Source organism: Camelus bactrianus, chromosome 5 (assembly GCF_048773025.1).
Source record: "Camelus bactrianus isolate YW-2024 breed Bactrian camel chromosome 5, ASM4877302v1, whole genome shotgun sequence".
In the NCBI taxonomy this organism is placed as follows: domain Eukaryota; kingdom Metazoa; phylum Chordata; class Mammalia; order Artiodactyla; family Camelidae; genus Camelus; species Camelus bactrianus.
This window is the reverse complement of record NC_133543.1, coordinates 16,855,673-16,876,261: the sequence shown is the minus strand read 5'-3', so window position 1 is coordinate 16,876,261 and position 20,589 is coordinate 16,855,673. Positions and strand designations below refer to the sequence as shown.

The 20,589-nt window shown below is 52.1% G+C and overlaps 1 protein-coding gene across 7 annotated transcripts in view; it reads left to right on the top strand.

Annotated features, from left to right (window-relative positions):
* GLI2 (GLI family zinc finger 2) overlaps positions 1 to 20,589 on the top strand; it is a 245,557-nt gene that overhangs the window by 172,724 nt on the left and 52,244 nt on the right. For all 7 annotated transcript variants that reach the window (XM_074363501.1, XM_074363499.1, XM_074363500.1 and 4 more), the window contains one exon: positions 11,133 to 11,238. In XM_074363501.1, the coding sequence (XP_074219602.1) occupies positions 11,133 to 11,238 (106 nt within the window). The remainder of the gene's footprint in view (positions 1 to 11,132; positions 11,239 to 20,589) is intronic.

Below are 20,589 nucleotides of genomic sequence, written 5' to 3'. Positions count from 1 at the left end.
CACTGTCTAGCTTTGCCTCAGAACACACCCTGGAGTCAGGGAAGGTCTTAGCCATCCCGGAAAAGCGCCATCAGTCCCTGGTGGGGATGGAATGCCGTGGCCCCCTTCAGAACCACAGCCGAGTGACCACAGGCTTTCCTGGTGCACTCAGGAAGGTGGTAGGCAGGGCCGGATCACCAGACTGGGGAAACCTTTTGCTAGAGCTCTGCAGATGCTGGTGAGGGAAGCAGGGTAGCAGGTGACACCTTGGGGACCTGCGGGGAACAGGAAGAGGAGTGGCACGGGCATGTTCCTATAAGAGCTAAATGCCCCCGTGACAAGTGGGCGTTTTGGATGGTGATGGGAGAGCGTGGAACTGCTGGTGCAAGTTGGCAGGTGAGCCTGTCAAAGGCCAATAAGACCCAGGGGCGTGTCTGTGCAGGTAAAGCTGCGCAGTGCTGGGTCCACGCTGGAGGGCACATGTCCACCCCAGGCCACCTGCCCACCTTGGCCTCTGCACAGAGACACGGGCACTCTTTGCTCCAGGCCTCCGGGCTGGGTTTGTGCTTTCTGCAAGGTTCCTCGGAGGACTGTGGGGGACACCTTTGGAGCCACAGTCCCCTGGGCCTCAAATCTGTAGATTTTGGGGGATCCTACATTTGGCGTCCTATTTTCTTTGGAACAGATTCTGTGGCCCAGACAGTTTTCAAATTTAATCGGCCTTGACCTTCTCCCAAGTTTCTTTTGGTCTTAAGAGTCTGTAATGTGGGACCCCACTTGCCTATCCTAACAGACGGGCAGCTCATCCCTTCCCCATGATGGCAGGGATCTCCCCAGTGTCCCCCTCGAGTGCCCCCCAATCTCCCAGACCTCACTGAAGGGGCAGGAGGTCCGTGGAGATGGCCGTGTCAGCACTGCTGGGGCCCTACTGTGTGCCTGGCCTGCATGAGCTCTGACTCATATTAGCTTATCTCTGCTTCACAGTCTCCCTCTGATCTGGGTCCTGTCACTACCCATATTTTACAGATGCACAGGGAGGTTAAGTGCATAAGTGGTGGGGCTAGGCTTGGCCAGAGGAGCAGCTACCATCTCAGTGCTGTTCACGACCCGAGGCCTCTGGCCCAGGTCCCATCTGCCTCCTATGGCCTGTTTCCCTTATCTTACTACCTCCCTCTGAGAGTGTCTCAGTCAGCTCAGGCTGTGTAACGAGAGTAGCACAGACTGACAGCTCAAACGACAGACACTTATTTCTCATAGCTCTGGAGGCTGGAAGCCCAAGGTCAGCACCAGCAGATTCGATGTCAAGTGACTTCCCATTACCTGGCTTATAAAGTGCCCACTTCCCACTGTGTCCTCACATGGTGGAAGGGGACAGGGAGCTCTCTGGGTCCTTTTCATTAGAGCACTAATCCTATTCATGAGGGCTCCATCCCCACAACCTAATCCCTCCTCCAAATACTGTCACATCAGGCATTAGAACTTCAACATGTGAATGTAGGGGTGACAGAAACATTCTATAGCAGAGAGGGACAGGTCCCAGGACTGCCCAGGCTCTCATGCTGTGAGGGCCACGTGGCACTCGAGTGGGGACTCTCCCTGTGGCATTTGGTCCAGCTGTGGAATGCGCCCTCCTCTCTGCCTCCTGCCCACCCCGCCCTCAAGACCAGCCTCAGAGCACTGCCCCCGGTGGAGTGGCTTGCCCTGGCCCCAGCCCAGCGGCTTTCTCTCTTTCCAGCAGCTATTTTGTCATATTTTGTCAAGCAACACCTTCTTGGAAAGGCTAGCCTGTGGCTGTGGGGCGGGCCCAGCCGCGGCCCTGGTCCTGCCAAGCTCTGTGTGGGGGCAGGTCTGGCTGCAAGAGCAGCCTGGACCTCAGCCCCTCGGACACCAGCCAGCTTGTGGTGTTGGAATTTCCTGTCTGATTTTAACTTTCCCCTTCTATTCCCACCCCCACCGCCTCCCGCAAGTGAGACAAAAACGCTTTTTAATTGCACGCTTAGAATGCCATTCAGGATATGATTATTCTTATTAAGTGCTTCCTGTGAGGCAGTGCCTGGGCATCAGGAGAGGCCTCTGGAAGCAGCCCGTCCTGGGGCTTATTATTGGGAATAATAGTGCCAGTTGCTGGGGAGGATATAGCTCAGCGGTAGAGTGCGTGCCTGGCATACATGAGGTCCTGGGTTCAATCCCCAGTGCCTCCATTAAATCAATCAATCGATCAACCTAATTACCTTACCTCCCAAAAGAATTTTTTAAAAAAAATTAGTGCCATTTGCATCAGACCTGGATGCAGACTTGCCTGGCCACTGGGAATGAGGCTTTCCTGGACCCGTCTACACCTTCCTCCCTCCTGGCTCTGATGCTTTAGCCCGTTACTTTGTCCAGGAGGAGGAGCTGGACCTGGTGGAGGCGGCAGCCTGTGCAGGTCAAGGCCCTGTTAGAGGGGCCATCATGTCCCTCGGTCAGACCTGCGCGCTGAGGGAGGGAGCATCCAGTGTCTTCTCTGGAGCTGGTGCCGTCATTTCTAGTATCTTCTGGGGAGGAAGAAGCTCCACCTTCCCTGAGGAGTGAGCCTGGGGTCTCCCCAGAAGTGGGAGAGAGCGTGAGGTTGGAGAGGAGCCCAGCTTCAAGTGCTGAAATGTAGACCTTGACCGTGCAGGCCATGAGCCAGTGTCCAGCATCAGCTCAGGGGCTGGCTGATCTTCTCCGTGAATTGAGGCACAGATGTCATTCCTTCCCCAAAACTAATACTTTTTCTTTTACAAAGCACCTTCACATTCTCATTCCCCAAAGAGTTCAACTGTTTTTTTTTTATTTGGGGGGGGCGTAATTAGGTTTTTTATTTATTTCTGTTTGGAGGGAGTACTGAGGATTGAACCCAGGACCCCGTGCATGCTAAGCATGCGCTCTGCCACTTAAGCTATACCCTCCCCTCCATGAGTCAACAGTTTAATCAATCAAGAGAGACATTCAGGGTGACATGGAGAGGAACGCTCTTCCCTCTGATGGGAGAGCCCTCCTCAGAGGTGCACGCATCTGGGCCTTCAATCCCACCCGCTTTCTAGGGAGGAGCTGGGCTTGATGTCAGGAAATTGGATCATAAAAGGGATCACCATCCTCTGAACCACCGCCCTCCAGCACACGGAGCCATCACCTGCCTGGGACCTTGGGCTTATTTTGCCACTGACTCTCCCAAGAGCTGCTGCAGCCCAGGGTGATATGGCTGTTTTTAAAAGCTACCTTTAAATGAAATTTACAGCGGCCTTCACTGGACTATCAGGCCACCTGCGAGTCCCCTCCTCCCTTGCTTGTTTTGCCTTGGCCAGTGCAGCACCAAGAGTAGGAAAAGAACAGTGGGGACCACTGGCGTTTGGAGCCTCCAGCCTGAGCCTCACGGCAGTGAGCCCTGTGGGAATGGAGTGGCTTCAGCTGGGGTACATTTGTAGCAGAATGTTCCTGCAGTGCCCCGAAGCCCATGACCCGGCATTTCTGCCCATCCCCACTCTGTAACACAGTGGTCCATGTAGTGTGCACTTCTAGTGGTGGATGGAGCATCTGAGATCCAGCCTGAGACATCTCAGTGCCCCTGACCCCAAGGATGGGGAAAAGGTTCGGTCATGAGCCTTGTTTACATCTCCTGAGATTCACAGTGATGCGGGAGGGGGCTACCACTTACTGAGCTTCCGCTCTGCGCAGACACTATAATTTGCTGCACAACAGTTGAGTTTATGTCATCCTATTTTACAGAAGAAGACACCGAAACTCAGAGGCCTCATCACTTGCTTAGAAAATGATGAAACAGGGGTTCACATCCAGGTCTGTCTGGATCTGTGATTCGCATGCTTTCTACGCCTATCCTGAGCTCCTCCGGCCATGGGAACAGGTCACCCCCTTAGGACTGTCATTTGAAAGGTGGACAACTCAGGAGCAAGGCGGATTTCAGTCCAGCTATAAAGTTTTCTGTGCTTGACTTCAAGTCTCCTGCTGGTTTTTTGTTTTGTTTTGTTTTGTTTTGTTTTGTTTTTCTTTTGTTCTCCGCCACACTAGCCCCTTCCTTCTCCAAAGATACAGACTTGCTTGTTTCTTGCTTGGTCCTTTCTTGAGGGGAAAGCAACCTGGTTAGTCATCCGTACAGTAGTGTGAATTTGTTACTGTGACTTTCCCAAGGTCCATTTTCTTCTAAGAAAGTTAGTGACACAGCTGCACTGGATATTACTGAAGATACAAGGAATTATAAGGGGAAAGAACGTGCTCAATTAATCATGAATGGGGAATCCCAAAGCAGAGTCCCTCAGGCTTCAAGAGAAACTGGGGGCTAAGAAGCCCTTTCCTGGTCTCCAGAGCCATGCTAAATTGGAGTGCGTCCATTTCAGCTTCTCAGAGGCCACCTGGAGCCTGTCAGAGTGTCCATGATGGAGCCACAGAACCATCATCCTTCACAGCGACCCCAGGGCCTGGTCAGCCGCCCGAGAAGGACGGGGATCCATGCCCTGTCCGGGCCCCCAGTCTCCCAAACCCCTCTCTCCCCTGGTCCCAGGCTCGGAGCCCACGTGCTCGGAGCTCATTCTCTCCTGCAGTCTTGATCGGAACGACCACAGTAACTGGACACTGCGCTAATCTCTAGGGACTGGATAGCCCCCTCTGGGGCTAGGGTGTCCCCGACACGTCCAGTCTCTCCTGGCGATGGCTTCTTCCCCGTGGCTGGCCCCTCCATCTGTGGGCCAGCCTCTCGGGCCCTCTCTGAGCCCAGTCTCAGGGCAGTGCCTCTACGTTGTAGCAACACATAACTTCATCCTAGGAGAATTCCTGTGGCTGCTGACCTGGCTGCCTGATCGTGTTTCGATGACCCAGTTTTTCCGATTCTTTGTCTGGACCCTCTGCTGACCCCCACCCCATCCTCTCCAGCAGTAATTCACCAGAGTCATTAATGGGGCATTAACTAGAGCCGGGCTTCCAGGGAAGACCCTCCTTGCCCCCTTTCAGTGCCCTACTCACTCACACAGCGAGATCTTATACCAAGGACACCACCGACACAAACATCCCCTCACCCCTGGGACCACCAGCCAAGGACCATTTGGCGTTTAAACCTTAGTGCAGAAAAATTCTGATTTTTTCCTTTTTTTTTTTTTTTTTTTTTGCCATCATGTCACCATCCTCAGCTTCTCAAACTGTTGGGCCTTCTGTGTAGGATCAAAAACAAATGTGCATTTTTTTTTAGAGGGGGAAGGGTGAGCCATAGAAAATTCCCATCTTAGAGTTTCTTTCTCAGAAACTTAAAAAGAGAGCCATTTCTTTGAAATGGCATATGGTGTGTGTGTGTGTGTGTGTGTGTTCCCCCTCTGCCGGAAGAACATGATTTAGTTTGGATTTTTTTTTTTAAGCTGAAAAAAGAGCCCACAATGAAAACAATGTGTGGAAGGATCTCCTTCCATACATCACTAGGCGGCCGCCCTTGTCCCTTACCCTCCTAGGTTTTTTGGGTGCTGCCCTCGGTCTCGGGCTACAGTGATCTCTTGCAGAAGTCCAAAGTGGGCTTCCTCCTCCCTCAGCCTGGCCGAGGGGCTCTAAGCAAAGCGTTCCTCTCTGAATGTTTCCGGCAGGGGCCTGTGAGAGCCAGCAGGGATGGTGCTGGTCTGAAAAGGTCCACCAGAGTCAACCTTCATCCCTCAGTTTACCTGAGGATGCAAAGCCAGTCCCAGGTTGGGGGAAGGTTGTCTGACAGGTGGGATCAGGTGACAGGGCCTGGGGCTGGTGGTCTGAGTGGATTCAGAAGGGCCACTAGGTCAGATAAGGCTGTAAAGACAAAAGAACACTTGCACCCAGAGCCCCCTCTGTGACCTGCTCAGGGTCCCTCCTCAATCAGTGTGTCGTGGGCTGGGACGAGCATGGCTCTGACCTGAGGGAGCTGCTGGCCATTCACAACAGCAGGATTGTTCTGGTAGGAAGGAAGTTGGAGTTCATCTAATTCCCGCTGTACAGAAGGATAACATGAGGCCCAGAGAGGGGACACAGTTTCCCCAAAGTCCCAGGGCCACCTAGTGGCAGGACCAGTCTGGGATCCCTGGCCAGTACACGCCGTGCCCCACATGGTGCCCTTTTGAAAAATTTCAGCAGAGCATGTGACTCCCTGCTAAAGGGGGAGGGTGGCCCAGGGGGCTTCCCAAATCTCCCAGAAAAAAAAATCCCAAAGTCTTCCCAGAGCCTGCCGGTCTTGTAAGACCTCTGTCTCCCCCAGCTCCATCCCTCTGCTCCAGCCCAGGTAGCCCGGGCACTGAAATCACTGAGCTCTTCCCCATGCCAGGCACCAAGCCTTTGCACTGACGGTCCCCGCCCCCACCCCCGCCAGATGCATCCTGTCCTCCGGAGAGTCCTGACTTCCTCCTGCACGTCATCCGAGGCCCCTCTGTTCCCTCACCCTGCTCCATTTCCTTCTTCACTTCATCACCCCTGATGTGATGTCGTAAGTGTATTTCTGGTTTGTTCACTACCTGTCTCCTTTCATCGGGGAAGCTCTCCAGCTCTGTGGCGGCAGCAGGGAGGGCTGCCTTGTCACTATACACCTCCCAGGACCTGGGACAGTGCCTGCTACACAGCAAGCACTTGACACGAGGGGGATGAATGAATGAATAAATGAACAAATGAATGAGTTGCTATTCCTACAGTGACTGCTACCCTGATGTGAATGGACTGTGTCATTCTCTGAGAGTGGGCAGAGGGGTCTGGACAGCAGGTCCCAGGGTTGGATTCCTTGCTCCTTCCTAGCTGATCCTGGGCCAGCACTGGGAGCTGCTGTGTTGGGAGTGCTCAGGGGCCCTGTTTGCTGAGGGCCTGCTGTGTGCTGGCTGCTGGGCCGGGCTAGGCTCCGGGAAGGGTCGTGGGGCCGAGTAGGGAGACAATGAAACCAGCACAACGATATCACAAACTGCCTGATCATTACTCTCCTAGAAGTAGAGGCACACCACTCTGAGCCTCAATGTTCTTTCCTGGAAAATGGGGATAAGAACAGGGTTGATGGTCAAACTGAACCATAAGCAGATCCCTGCAAGACAGCTGACCTCACTAAAAATGAGCATCTGTGGCACTTCCTCTCCTGACCCAGCGGGGAGTGCCACACTCCAGCGGCTGGCCGACCTAACACAGGGATGGGAGGAACCTCTGACGCATGTTCTCAGGCTGGCCCTGAGGATTCTAAGGGGATAAGGATGGGGATGCAGGGGTGTGGCCAGAGCCCCTGCCACCTGATCATTCCATGGATGTCAGCTGCCCAGAGAGCAGCACTGGCTGGGGGATGTCATGACCTGCAGCCCTGGTAACCTCCACAGCCTGTACCCCAGGACCTGGCAGAAAAGAGGGAGCAGCCCCAGCTGCAGCAGGGCTCTGGGAAGCCGTCCCTTATGCCTCTGCCAGGAAGCCCCAGGCTCCTCTTCCCCCCAAATCTCACGCGTGTGCACACGCAGCCTGGTCTTGTGCAGCAGCCGGGTCAGTCCCCGTGCCACCCCTGTTTCATGTTTGCCCAGTAACTACCATGAGCACATCATTCCTGTAGATTTTATTCCTCTTAAGACCTGGATGAAGTTGCATCCATCCTGAGAAGAGCACTCATACCTGGCGAGGCGGAGGGGAAGGTTTGGGCTCTCGTGGCATCAGGGGACCCCTGTCAGCCTCTGCAGGTGCAAGATCATGGGGGAAAGGAGTACCCCGGGGCACCGGGGATGCTCAGTGGGAAGACTAGGAATTCTAGGGTGAATGCAGCCTGGGATTGCAGTGAAGACTCAGGAGTTAATGTTTGCAAAGCACTGAGAGCAGGGCCTGGTACTGTGTGAGCGTTTGTGAAATATAACATGTAAGCAAGGTGGGGGCAGGGCCCAGGGATCGCCCTTGCACACAGGGACTGCCTCTGAGTGTTCATTTGAGCTAGGCGCAGGGAAAAGTCCGTGACCAGCTGTCCAGGGCCTTGGATTCTCCTCCTGGCTCTGCCATTGCTCAGCCCTGTGACTTCGGGCTGAAATCACCCTTGGCCTCTATTTCCTCATCTGTGAAATGGGCACAGTTAACACCTACCCTGGCTGCCACAGAGGGCTTTTGGAGATGCAGGGAAACCTTCAGAAAGTCTATTCAGAAAGCAAACCGTGTTTATTTTGTTAACAATACTGTAATCTGGTCTGCCTGGCCACATTAAAAACACACACATATAAAGACCCTTTCCTACATATCCGGGGAAGTGACTACTGCTTCCCCGCTGACTCCCCTAGGGGTTTGGGGAAGCCCAGTTTGTCTCCAAGTGTGTAAGCAGGCCAGCCCCAGCCCTCTGCGCTCCCCAGGGTTTGCAGTAAGCGGAGAGCAGCTTTGTTCCAGGCCCCACAGCTGGTAAATGGTGCAGTCCTGGTTTGATTATGGGCTGCAGGGCTCCAAATGTTAGTGATAATTGTCGTCATCAGTAGTAACACATACAGAGTGCGTCTGTGTGCACAGGTGCTGGGCCCAGTACCTCTCCGCAGGAACTTTTTGTCTTCATGGCAACCCTCACGGTAGTTACTGTGACTTGTTGCTTTTTGTTTTTTTAACTTTTCAAATAAGTTTTTTTGAAGCAAAATAAATGATTGCCAAGAAACTTTGTGAAAGTTCCATCTCAAAAGGGTCAAAGAAAAGGGGGGGGGGGGAATTAACTGCTATAAATTTCTTGCGTTTAGGGCTGCAAAACAAAGACATATTATTTAAATCAGTTTTATTTAAGAATTTCCAACATTGACAACTCTTATAAAAAGCATCCAAGCACAGGGCCCAGAACTACAGCAAACAGCTTTCTTATGCATAGCTAACAGACATTAAAACTTCCACCCTGGGGAGGAGGGTATAGCTCAAGTGGTAAAGCGCATGCTTGGCACATAGGAGATCCTGGGTTCAATCCCCTGTACCTCCTCCAAAAATAAATAAACCTAATTACCTACCTCCCTGCCAAAATAAAATAATTTTAAAATATAATAATAATAAAAAAGAACTTCCACCCTCCTTTGAGACACCCCGAGCTCACTGGTGAACTCTGCTTCCAAGTACTCCTGCAAAGCACACCACAAGCTCAGTCCACGTCCTCAACCCATCGGCTTCAGCTCACATTGCCACGCTTACAGATCAGTAACAGAGGAGAACACACACCACACAGCATTCACAGCAGTTAACAGAGCGGTAGGAGAAATACATGTTACTTGTTTTCAGATGGACACAGGGAGACAGAGGTAAACGAGCTTGCTCAAAGCCAGGCAGCTGGGAAGCAATAGCTTTACTCTCTGGGTCTCTGGCTCCCACGGGCCTCCTGGTCCTCCTGACACTGTTTTCAGAGTCACAGCTGCACACCCTCAGGGGTGTGCCTCATCTCCTCAGGGGACACAGACCTACAGGGAGAAGAGGGTGGCTGTTGCAGAAATCACCATCTCTGGAAGGGAGTGCCTGACCAGAGGGATGGGGCAACACATCTGTGTCATGTCGCCTTGGACCCCAAGATTTGTAGAGGCTGTGTTTGGTAAATTGACTTAATCAGGCTGAGAGGATTTGCTTTCTTTATTCCCAGTCCACGTGGAAGGCGTCAGTATTGTGGAATTAGGAAGATATAACTGAATACATAAAATTAAGATTAAAATGTCAGGGGGAGAGTTTCCTCTTGTTAGGAATTCATAAGTGGTCAACCCAAGTGTCCATTGACAGGGGAATGGATAACCAAAATGTGGTATACCCATACAATGAATATTATTCAGCCTTAAAAAAGGAAATTCTGACACAAGTCACAGTGGATGAACTTTGGGGACATTATGCTAAGTGAAATAAACCAGTCACAAGATGACAGATGCTGTATGTTTCCATTCATACGAGGTACCTAGAGCAGTCAAATCTGTAGAGACAGAAAGGACACTTAAAAATAGTTAAGATGGTAAGTTGTATGTTACATATATTTTACACAATAAAAAATGAATTCATAACACTTACAATACAGTACCAGAAAACAGAAACAGCATCCTTTGTAAGCATTTATTATATTTATTATTTATTATTATTTATTACATATTATTATTTGTGCACATAGAAAACAAACCCGTTGGATTTCTTTAAACTTTTTTTGTGGGGGCTGGTGAGGAGGTTAATTAAACTTATTTATTTTACTTAACGGAGGTACTGGGGATTGAACCCAGGACCTTGTGCACGCTACGCAGGCACTCTCCCACTGAGGTATAACCTCCTCCCTGGACTTCTTTAAACTCTTGAGCAATTCATACTCAACACTCACCCACCTCCCCCCCCCACCCCGGCCTGTGGCCTCAGCCTGAGTGAGAGTTGACTGAGAAATGTCCACTTCTTAGCCCTTTTCCCAGTGTAACTGCTTTCTAAAGAGCCTTGTTTTCCTCAAGCCTGTAATTATGTTTGCCTCCAGGGTACCCAGGAATTTTCTTTTTTTTTTTTTTTTAATAAGCAAAGAGCATCCTACAATTATCATGATGATTTGTCAAGGGCAGGCCAAGTGCAGGCAGGAGGCTGACACACTCCGGAAACCAACACTCACGTGTTGGTGTTGGCACCTCAGAGGCACTCTCCCCAGCGCACCTGGGGTCAGTAATTAATATTAAGAGCTGGAGAATTAACAGAGCCACATAGGTGTCCACTGGAGGATGCCGAGAGGACGGGGTGGGCGGCTCATGGGACCTGGACTTCCTGAGGCTGGCCGCAGCCGGGAGCCGGCCCTGCCTTCACAGATGGCTCTCGGTAAATATTTCCAGCCTGTGTGACTGCAGCGTCCGGACCCAGGGCTGCCCGGGCCACTTACAGCCGAGGCCGGGATGGGCAAGAAGCCTGCCGGCTCTGTCAGCCCTGATTTGCGGCCGAGCCTGTCATCTCTGCGAGTTCAAAGAGCGCTTAGCTGCTTGTCTTTGTCAAGAGCGCGGTTGGGGATCTTTTATGTGAAAGATGGAGGGTTCTCGGGCTGATCTCGGGCTGACTTTGATTATTTATTCATCCCTCTTCGTGGGTGTGTGATAGCCAGGCACCGCGGAGCCCCCTGTCCTGACTGCTCTTGCTCTGAAATTCACGGAGCTTTAAAGCCCTTTGAAAATTGCTTTTCGAGGGAGGGGAAAAGTTTTTGAAGTCCTGTTTTTCTCTCCCCTCCGCAGTTCCGCCGCATCTTCTGCCACCGTTCCACGCTCCCTTACCGATTGACATGAGACACCAGGAGGGGAGGTACCATTACGAGCCTCCCTCTGTCCACGGCGTACACGGGTAAGTTCCGCCCTCCGCCTGCCGCCCGCCGCCCTGGCAAGTGGTCTCCTGCCTCTCTCTTTCTGTTTGGACTTCCTGATCTTCATCTTCCGGAGTTGACAGTCACACTTGTCACCCAAGAGCGCATTGACGCTAGACCCTGTGTGAATGGGAGCTGTGGGATGGGAACCCCAGCTTCCCTGTGGTTACCTGAGAGGGATTCACAATGGCCTCACACATCACTACTTCCAAGGCTGCAGGCTGACCCGGTGTATCCATAAGTGTCCTGAGGCTCTTTCCCTGCCCAGGCAGTGGGGATGCCCTCCAGGCCAAAGTCCTCACATAAGTACCATGACTTTAGATTTGAGTTGTCCCAGCATAATAATTCATAGCACCCCCTTTCACACTCTCAAGCATCCCAGTTTGGACAATAAATGATAGGGTTGCCCTACTGATAAGGACAAACTCAGTTATACTTTGCAGCCTCCCCTACTCCCTGCTCTGAGGCCCCCACGTGAAGGAGTGTGTCACCTGTGTGTCACACTAAACCTGCCCCTGCCCCTCTTCATTCCCACCTGAGGTCTCCGAGCCCATGGCTGATAATCACTTTTCTTGGTCTTTATGACTCAAAAGACTTGACTTCTTGCTACGCATCCATTTGGCTTCCAGAAGAGACGCTGAAACCTTCGCCCCACCCCCTATATCTCCATTGCTCCCCCCACCTACCTTGGAGGGGACCTCCTGGGAAAAATCAAGAGGCCCCAAGAACCCTCTTGACCCAGCCACCTCACCTGTCCATACCAAGTCGCCATCGATGGTTCTCGAACACACAACTACCACATGTCCCTGAGCCTCAGCTCCTGCTGCCAGCCTGCCTGGAATGTCCCCTCCTCCAGGCCGCCTTTTCCAGACCCTCAGCTCAGGTGCCACCTCCTCCCAGGGGCCGTGGTATCCTCCACACTGAGGAGGTCCCTTCCCTGGTTTCCCCCCACACTGGAACATGAGAATGACCCGTTTTCACACCTGCCAGCCAGCAGGCTCTGAGCTTTCCTCTGATTTCCACCTCGATGGTAGCTGTAATAGCTTCACAATCAGTATTTGCTGTGGAGAACCCTCTCCCGGGATCCCTCCCATTGAAGACCAACCCTGCCAGGGAGCCTCTCCCAGCTCCCGTTGGAATAAAGTCAGTAAAAGCTTGCAGAGCACTCACTATGTGCAAAGCACTGTATTTGCTCTGATCTGCCCCAGTAACATGGATGCCCAGGACCCTGCTTCTCAGTACCCACAAGTAGAGACTGGACAGCAGCACCTCTGAGCGGGAGGCAGGTGACCTATTTCCCTATTTCCGGGTACCCGTTGCCCACCTCAGACAGAGCAAATCTGGGACTTCTATTTTCTTCATCACGATGTCTTGTACTTTGCAATAATTTCAGACATGATCAAAAAGTTGCAAAAAGAATACAAAGATTTCCTGTCTACCCTCACCCAGTTCCCCAAATGTTCACTTCTTACATAACCAAAGACCAGTATAGTGCTGTTAACTGACTTATAAAGCTTGTCTAAATTTGGTCAGTTGCCTGCTGAGGTCCCCTGTTGAGGATTTAGCACTTGCATTTAGTTGTCATCCCTCCTTAGACATCTTTAACCCAGGACATGGCTCAGTCTTTCTTGTCTTTCACGACCTTGACCCTTTTGAAGAGGAAGGACCAGTTATTGCATAGAATGTCCTCGATTCGGGTTTGCCTGGGGTTGCCTGATGCCTAGATTCAGACGATGCAGTTGGGGGCCAACTACCATAGAAGGGGTGTGGTGCCCTCCTAGTCCATCGTGTCAGGCGACCCATGACGGCAATACTTCTCATCCCTGGAGATGCTAGTAACTTTGATCGCTTGCTTAAGGTTGAGGTCGGCTGGGCTTCATCCCTTTGTAATTAATACGTATCTGGTGGGGCAGTACTTTGATAATATGTAAATGTCCTGTTTCTCATCATATTTTCATCCACTAACGTTCACATCCAGTGATGACTCTTCCCTGAAACAGTAACTGCTAGTATTTGCCAAATAATTTTCTATTTCCATCATTCCTTCCATATTTGTTGATTAGAATTCTACTCTAAGGAAGAGCCGTCTCTTCTCCATTAACTGATTTTATCATTTATTTATATCAGGTAGATGAGATCTGTGTTACTTTGTGAGTTATGTACTCTATGGCTATCACTGTTGTGTTGTTTAAACCAGCCCAGAGTTGGGCATTGGGCATTGGGCGCCCTTTCAGGTTGTCTCCTGTGACATGTTGGGAACTTGCCTTTTATTTTGGTGCATGTGGCTGGTTCTCACTTGACTAGACCTGCTGCTGGCAGGCTTGTATCCACCTGGTGGGTGGTGAGGCCATTTCAGCCCTCGGCCCAGCTCTGGGGCTCTTCCCGCTGCAGGTGGCTGGGCCCGCAGCTCAGGCAGCTTCTGGAAGGTGCTGATCCTGGAGCTAGTGGCTCACCTGGAAATTGCTCAGTTGGTGGCATCCAAAAATCCTATGAGTATCAAGGGAGCTGAGTCCCTTTTCCGGAGGCTTTGGAATTGCTCTTTCTCTGTTGTTGAGAAATATTTGACTGATTCCGTGACATCCTGGGCACAGCAGGCCTGCAGCAAAGTGCCCCCTTGCAAGGGGACCCATGCCGGTCAGAGACACAGGCAATGCTGAGAGCTCCCTGGGGGACAGTCCACGCAGATTTGCGTCACTGCAAGGAAACATCCTGGCTCACATATCCCCAAGTATCTAGGGGCAACAGAGATGTAAGAAGACCCCATCGCTGAGGACTGCTGTTTCACGAAATAACTGACCTCATGAACAGGCTCTGCTGTAAATACCTCATGTGTTTGATCTTATTTAACCCTCTCACAACCCTGTAAGATGAGCATTTCATATCATCCCCATTTTATGGATGAAGGAACTGAAGCAGCAGAGAGGTTAAATCACTAATCATTAGGGTCACCCACTTAGGGATTGGGAGAGTTAGAAATCTAATCATGGCCTCCTGAGCCCCGGCCCTCGGCTACACACTGGCCTCCCGTTTGGGAGCATATTTGTGACCATAGACCCCCTGCACAGGTCCAGACGATTCCTTCTTGAAAGCTTTATGATAGCCCTTTGTGAGGGTGCTGTCCCCTAATACAGTGGTTCCCCAAACCTCTGGACCGTCAGCAACAGCACTGCCTGGAAGCCCGCTGGGAACGCAGAGTCTCAGGCCCTGGCCCCGACCTGCTGGGTGCGAGAGTCTGGAGTGGGACCACGATCTGTGTTTAACACATCTTATGGATGATACTGCCGCAGGCTCGGGTTTGAGATGCTCTGCTGCAGGCGGCAACTTTCACTGAATTAGGGGGCCCTTGATACTGTCGCTCCCTGGGCTAATGGAGAGCTGTGTCCAGGAGGTGGCCCCTGAGACTTCCCTAGGCTTTGCCATTCACCGGCTCAGGGTTGGACACAGGTCACCTCCCTTCTCTCTAGGTCACCTCCCTTCTCTCTCTGGGCCTGCTTCCTTCCTGGCCAGTGAGGGGCGGGATGCAGGCAGACCACCCAGAGAAGCACACAGCAGTGATGGCAAGCAGCAGAGGAGGTCTGGCCAGGCCAGGGGCCTGTGGAAATGGCCTTCTGGATGGCTCTTTAGTTGGTACCTAATGGCTGTGTAGAGTTTGCTGGGGTAACAGATTGCCTCAAACTTGGTGGTTTAAAATAATCAAATATTCTCAGATAGTTCTAGAGGCCAGGAGTCTGAAGTAAGTCTTATGAGCCTAGAATCAAGGTGTGGCAGGGCTTATTTCCTTCTGGAACTTTCTGGCTCCAGGCGAGAATCCATTTCTGTGACTGTTCTAGCATCTGGAAGCAGCCTGCATCCCTGCCTCACACCACATCACTTTTTTACTCCCTGCTTCTCTTCTCACAGCGCCTTCTTCCCCTTCTGTTTCCTCCCTCTGCCTCACTTATAAGGACAGCAGTGACTGGGCCTGAAAATTCAGGATAACCTTCCCGTCTCAAGATCCTTAACATCTGCAAAGTCCCTTTTCCCATAGAAGGTAACATTCGCAGGTTCCAAGGATTAGGACACAGACATCTCTGGATGTCATTGTTCAGCTCATTGTGACCTCAGCCCCCAGTGAGAAGCCTGGCCGACCCAGGAGAAGACAGTAAAGGGTGGCAGTCATTTGTGCAGGGAGCTGAAGTCTGGTGTGCTGGATGAGTTTACCTTCCCAATTGTCCTGTGAAATGGGGTTCTAATCCGCATCTTACAGATGCAGAGGCTGAAGTTCAGAGAGGTGCACTGACTTTCATGTGCTCAAGCAAATGGGCCTGCTTGCTTCTCCAGGGCTGAGGAGCCTAGCTGCACAGCCCCTCACCCCCACACTGAGTGGATCACCTGGTTAACACCCCAGTGATGGGCAGCGGCACTGTGTTTCCAGAGCCTGCCTCCTGCTGGGGCGGGCTTCCAGTGGCTCCACATTATCCTAGGGACAGTCGGGGGCATGGTGAGTGTTCAGAGCCCACCCTTCCCATCCCTCCATCACCCAAGGTGGGTGCCCCAGGTGGGAAACAGGATAAAGCCTATGAGAAACATGGGCCCCTTGGCCGTGGCTTCCGTGATTAATGTGATCAGGAGCCTGGTGGAGCACCCAATCCATCATGCCCCTGCCATAGCTCGCTCCTCCTCGCCAAGTGTGTCTAATTACACAAACGTTGCACAGCAAATGAGGTGCCGTGTCATCTCTTGTCAGCCCTAGTCAGAGCCACTGGGGCTGCTCAGGCGCCCAGGACTGCTGCCCATTGGCTCTCACGGCCCCAGTGGGCGTGGCTCCGGGCGGAGTCTCCAACTCAGCCCTCCTGGGCCCTGTCACCTGCCCTGCCAGGCTACCAGCGCTGAACTCACTAGCCTTGGGATGTGACCAACCGACCAACCTGAATGTGTAAACCTCAGTTTTCTCATCTATAAAAGCACACAATAACAGTACCTCCCCCATCTATGGAGTTATTTTGAAAATAAATAGGGTAATATGAATCAAGCACTTAGCACAGTTTGGAAACATGCGGTAGGCAGGCCACGGCGTGACCTTGGAAGAGGATGCTGACTGGTGGCTGTGCCATGGGAAGGTGGGAAATGGGGCTGAAGAAATACCACTGGGGATGGAGGGAGGAGGGGCCTTTTTTCCCCCAGGGAAGGGATTTGGATTTTATCCTTTTGGCAACCAGGAGCAGGAGGGAGTGGTCCAATTTATTTTCAGAGCAAGTGTAGGAGCTGTTAGAGGTTGGACAGGAGAAGTGGGGGATCATGGTAGGGAGACCTGCTAGCGCTGTCATTGTGATCTGGGCAGAGGAGGAACCGGGCCTGGGCTGGTCACACAGCACCCCAAACAGGCAGCTCCCCATGGGAGGAGTCAGGGGTGGGTCCAGAGTGTGGAAACCCCAACCTGCTCCACCCACGTGGATGGCTTCCTCATAGACACCCGCACCCTACTCGTTCCCAGTCACCTGGACGTACAAACCCACGGCAGGACTTGCACAGCTTACTAATATTCACATGGTTCCAGAAGAGCAAATAGCACATGGACTCCTGGTGCAGCATCTATTATCTGTGTAAACCATAGGTAATGGGGTGACAAACGTTTGGGGGGGACAGTGTTTTTGCTGGTCACGTGTGGTTCTCTTGTGATTGCTCCGCCCATGGAGACGTACTCCTGTGGCTCCGAGAGTCCATTCTCAAGGGCAGAAGAGAAGGTCCTGCAGCCTCTCCATCAGCTGGTGACTGCTAGCAGGAAAGAGGAGCTCTTTGGATCCCCTCACACCCCTGTCCCTTGGAAACAGTCTCTCTGGGTGTTGTGGGGACCAGGGCTGAGGCTGACATGGCAGGAGCCCCAGCTGGTGCTCCCCACTTCCTCGGTGTGTGCAGTCACACAAGTAGGAGTGCCTTGGGTTAGGATTAATTCATGTCCTGGAGGGTAGAAGCTTATGTTCCCGTTGCAGGAGGCTGGGATCAATATTCAACTCCCCAAGCTGCTGGTGGGGTCCTTTCCATCTCAGCCCTGCCCTGAGGCTTCAGGGAGGACCAATTCCAGCTGCCTCCAGCCCAGATGGCTTATAGAGACCATCTCACAGTGCAGTTCTGAAACCTGGCTACAAATCTGAATAGGATGCATCAAAGACGCCCATTCCTAGGCGCTGGAACCCGGAAGTTCTGACTCTTTCAGGCTGAAGTGAGGCCTGGGAAACTGCTCGTTTACTGGTGCCCACAGGCCAGAGTTTGGGGACCACTGCAGCCCCTCCCCTGGAAGGAAGCAGGCCCAGAGCTGTGTATTGGCTGTCCAGAGTCTCAGAGCTGGCAGGCTCTAAGGCCTTTACTCTCTGTGATAATGACACTGAAATATGGGTGTTAAAAATCCCCTGGCTCCTTTTCTTTCTTCCTTTTTTTTGGTTGGTGGGGGCCGTAATTAGGTTTATTTTTAGAGAAGGTACTGGGGATTGAACGTAGGATGTCATGCATGCTAAGCATGCACTCTACAACTGAGCTAAACCTCCTTTTTTTAAAATTGAAGTATAGTCAGTTACAACGTGTCAGTTTCTGGTGTACAGCACAATGCTTCAGTCACACCTGGTTCCTTTGCATCACCCATTCACAGATCCACTGCCCACAGGTTGACCTAAGTCTATTCATATTCTCAGCCTGTAGAAGGACATGAGCATATTGGTGGTGGGGGTGGAGGGGTGCAAAGGGGAGAGCAGCAACATCTCAACCACAGGGAGGGCAGTCCCTTTCTCTCTCAACTTGCTGGGCTCCATACCTGACCTGTGACATCCATGACCCCTAGAACCTGCATCAATCCTTGACCTGGCCACCACTAATTGCTCTCCTGCAGATCACTTGATTCTGAGCTGTAGTTGGTGAGCACAGCCCAAGGCCACCTGGCAGGGAGAAAGTGGGGGGTGGGGGGCTCTTGCTAGGGACAGATGGCTCTGGGGCATAGCCATCAATTCATGTAAAGTCAACTCACTGGCCCAGGTACTTTAAGGAAAGCACGGGAACGCCAGCTGGTGGGTGCGAAGGCATCTACCTCCCACCATCATCTGCACACTTTGTCATGTGTGCAGATTGCCCAGAGTCCCCCTGAGAGAACTGTTCAGGACGTCTTAACCGTACCTCATCCTGGCGACCGCATATTAATGGGGATGTTCAGCCCCTCTCTGGGTGTGCCTCTCTCAAGAAAGCAGTTTCTTTGCTGTTGCCAGCTGAGCTCATGAACTTACAAGTCTGGGGGGGTTTGAAGATGGCTTTTTCCAAGGTCAGCGTCCCGTAAAGACTGCACTGGCTTGTTGTGAGATTAATAAACACGAGGTCTGCTCGACTTGTGACTCCTGCGTTGTCCTTGGCCAGCTGACAGCTCTGTCCTCAGCCAGCCACCAAGGAGGGCAGAAAGATACACGAATATTTTCTTTTTTGATTCTGGATGCAGCATGCCAGGTTCACGTTTCATAGAGGACTGGCTTTGTTTGTGTTTCGCCAAGAACGTTCTCTGCCCTCGGCAAATGTGCATGCTTTCTAGAGACTGGTGGAAAGGAGGAATCTTCTGCAGGACATGTCTGCCTGACTCCCAGGCCAGGATGCTGGGTGGGCCCGGTTCCTCCTCCCCTCTTGGATCGCGCTGCCCATCCGTCCTCAGGAGGTGCTGCTTGAAACCCGCGTGGCTGACCACTTCTTCAGAGCAACTGGATGGCAGGTGGACATGGAGCTCAGAAAACCCCGGGACGAGGCAGTTTGTAGGGCAGCTCCCCCTCCTCCCAGGGCTGTCTGAGGGCTGAGTGACGAACAGAGTGGGGCCTTGGCTCACAGTGATGGGAGTGGCCATTAGAGAGCTGTCTAGGCAGGTCCTTTCCCTGCTCTGGGTGGCAGGATGCTGGGCTCAGACTAGGTGGGGTGCAGTCACAGCAGCCTGTGTCCAGCCCTCTGGATTACGTCCTCTAACCCTCACGTGCACCCTACCAGGCAGGCAGCGTTGTCACTCCTGGTTGATATGTGGGGAAACTGAGGCACGGTGACGTTGACTGCTGTCTTAGTGATATTCTTCTAGTGAGTCGCACAGCTGGACTTGAACCCAGGCCGTGTGACCCTAGAGGCCCTCCTCTCCATCCTGACCCCTCTGCTAAAGCTGCTTCTGTTCTGAGAGCTTCAAATCCCCGTCTCCAGGAACGTGCTCTGCGGCATGGGACAGACGGCTCATTTATAATGGAATCTGCCTGTAAAAGTTTAATGAGGAGCGTGTCTGATAAGACAGCCTGCTCTTTGATCTTTCCTGAACACTGGCCCTCACAGAAGAGGAGCTGCCTGATTCTGGGCTTTGCAGAGAAACCTGTGTGGTCAGCCGAGGGCAGGAGGGACCCCAGGAGTGAAACAAATCTTGATGTGCAGAAATGAGGCGGGTCTGTAGCAGGAGAGGGTGTGCAGAGCAGGCATGGGGAGGGGCTGTCCAGGGGAAAGGTCCTGCAGGCTTGAGAGGTGATCCTCCTGGTTCCTCTCCTGTCCCACTGGCCCTCCATCATCTTGGGCTGTTCCAATCCCACACCTCCAGGATGCAGACAGAACAGGGTCACATCCTTGGGCTGGCTGTCTAACCTCCAGCAGCCTCAGTTTCCCGGTCTCTAAAATGGAGACAAAACAGTGCCCCACAGTGGGTGCTTGTGAGAATTAGGTGATTGAGTGTATATGAAGTATGTGGAACAGCTCCTGGTACCATGTGAGCGTGCGACAATGACTTGTTCTTTTCACCCTCCTGTTGACACCAGAAGGAAATCCACATTTCGTTCACAGCACTCTGCTTGGTGCTAAGCGCATGGCACTGTGTCTAGTCTTCTCCGTGCCCTGTGATATTCTTCCTAGTTCATAGAGCAGAAAATTGGAAAATTCCAGAATTTAAGAGCTTCCCAAGATCACTCAGCTCATAAGTGAGATCTGACCTTCAAGCCTAAGCCCTTCTCTAAGCTGTCCTTGGAGAAGAAGGGGCATTTCATTGTAGATCTTAGAGCTGCAGTGTATTAGTCGTGGTGCCAAGCATGGGAATAGTACAGTAATCCGCCCAAAGGAATTAATCACTAAGAGTAAAATTTCAGGTGTTGATGGACAGATTGGCCTTTGAGGTGGGAGGGTCTTTCCCCGCTTCACGTGTCCATGTCGTTCACTCAGGGTTGAGGCTGATGTCAGTTCCCCCAGTGCATCCATTTGTTGAGCCTAATTTATTATTGCTGGATTTATCTTTGTCTCAAGTGCTGTCACCTGGGGTCGCTCCTGCCAGCCTTAGTCAACATTTGTTGGGGGAAGTCGTGAGCAGTGCCCTGCCC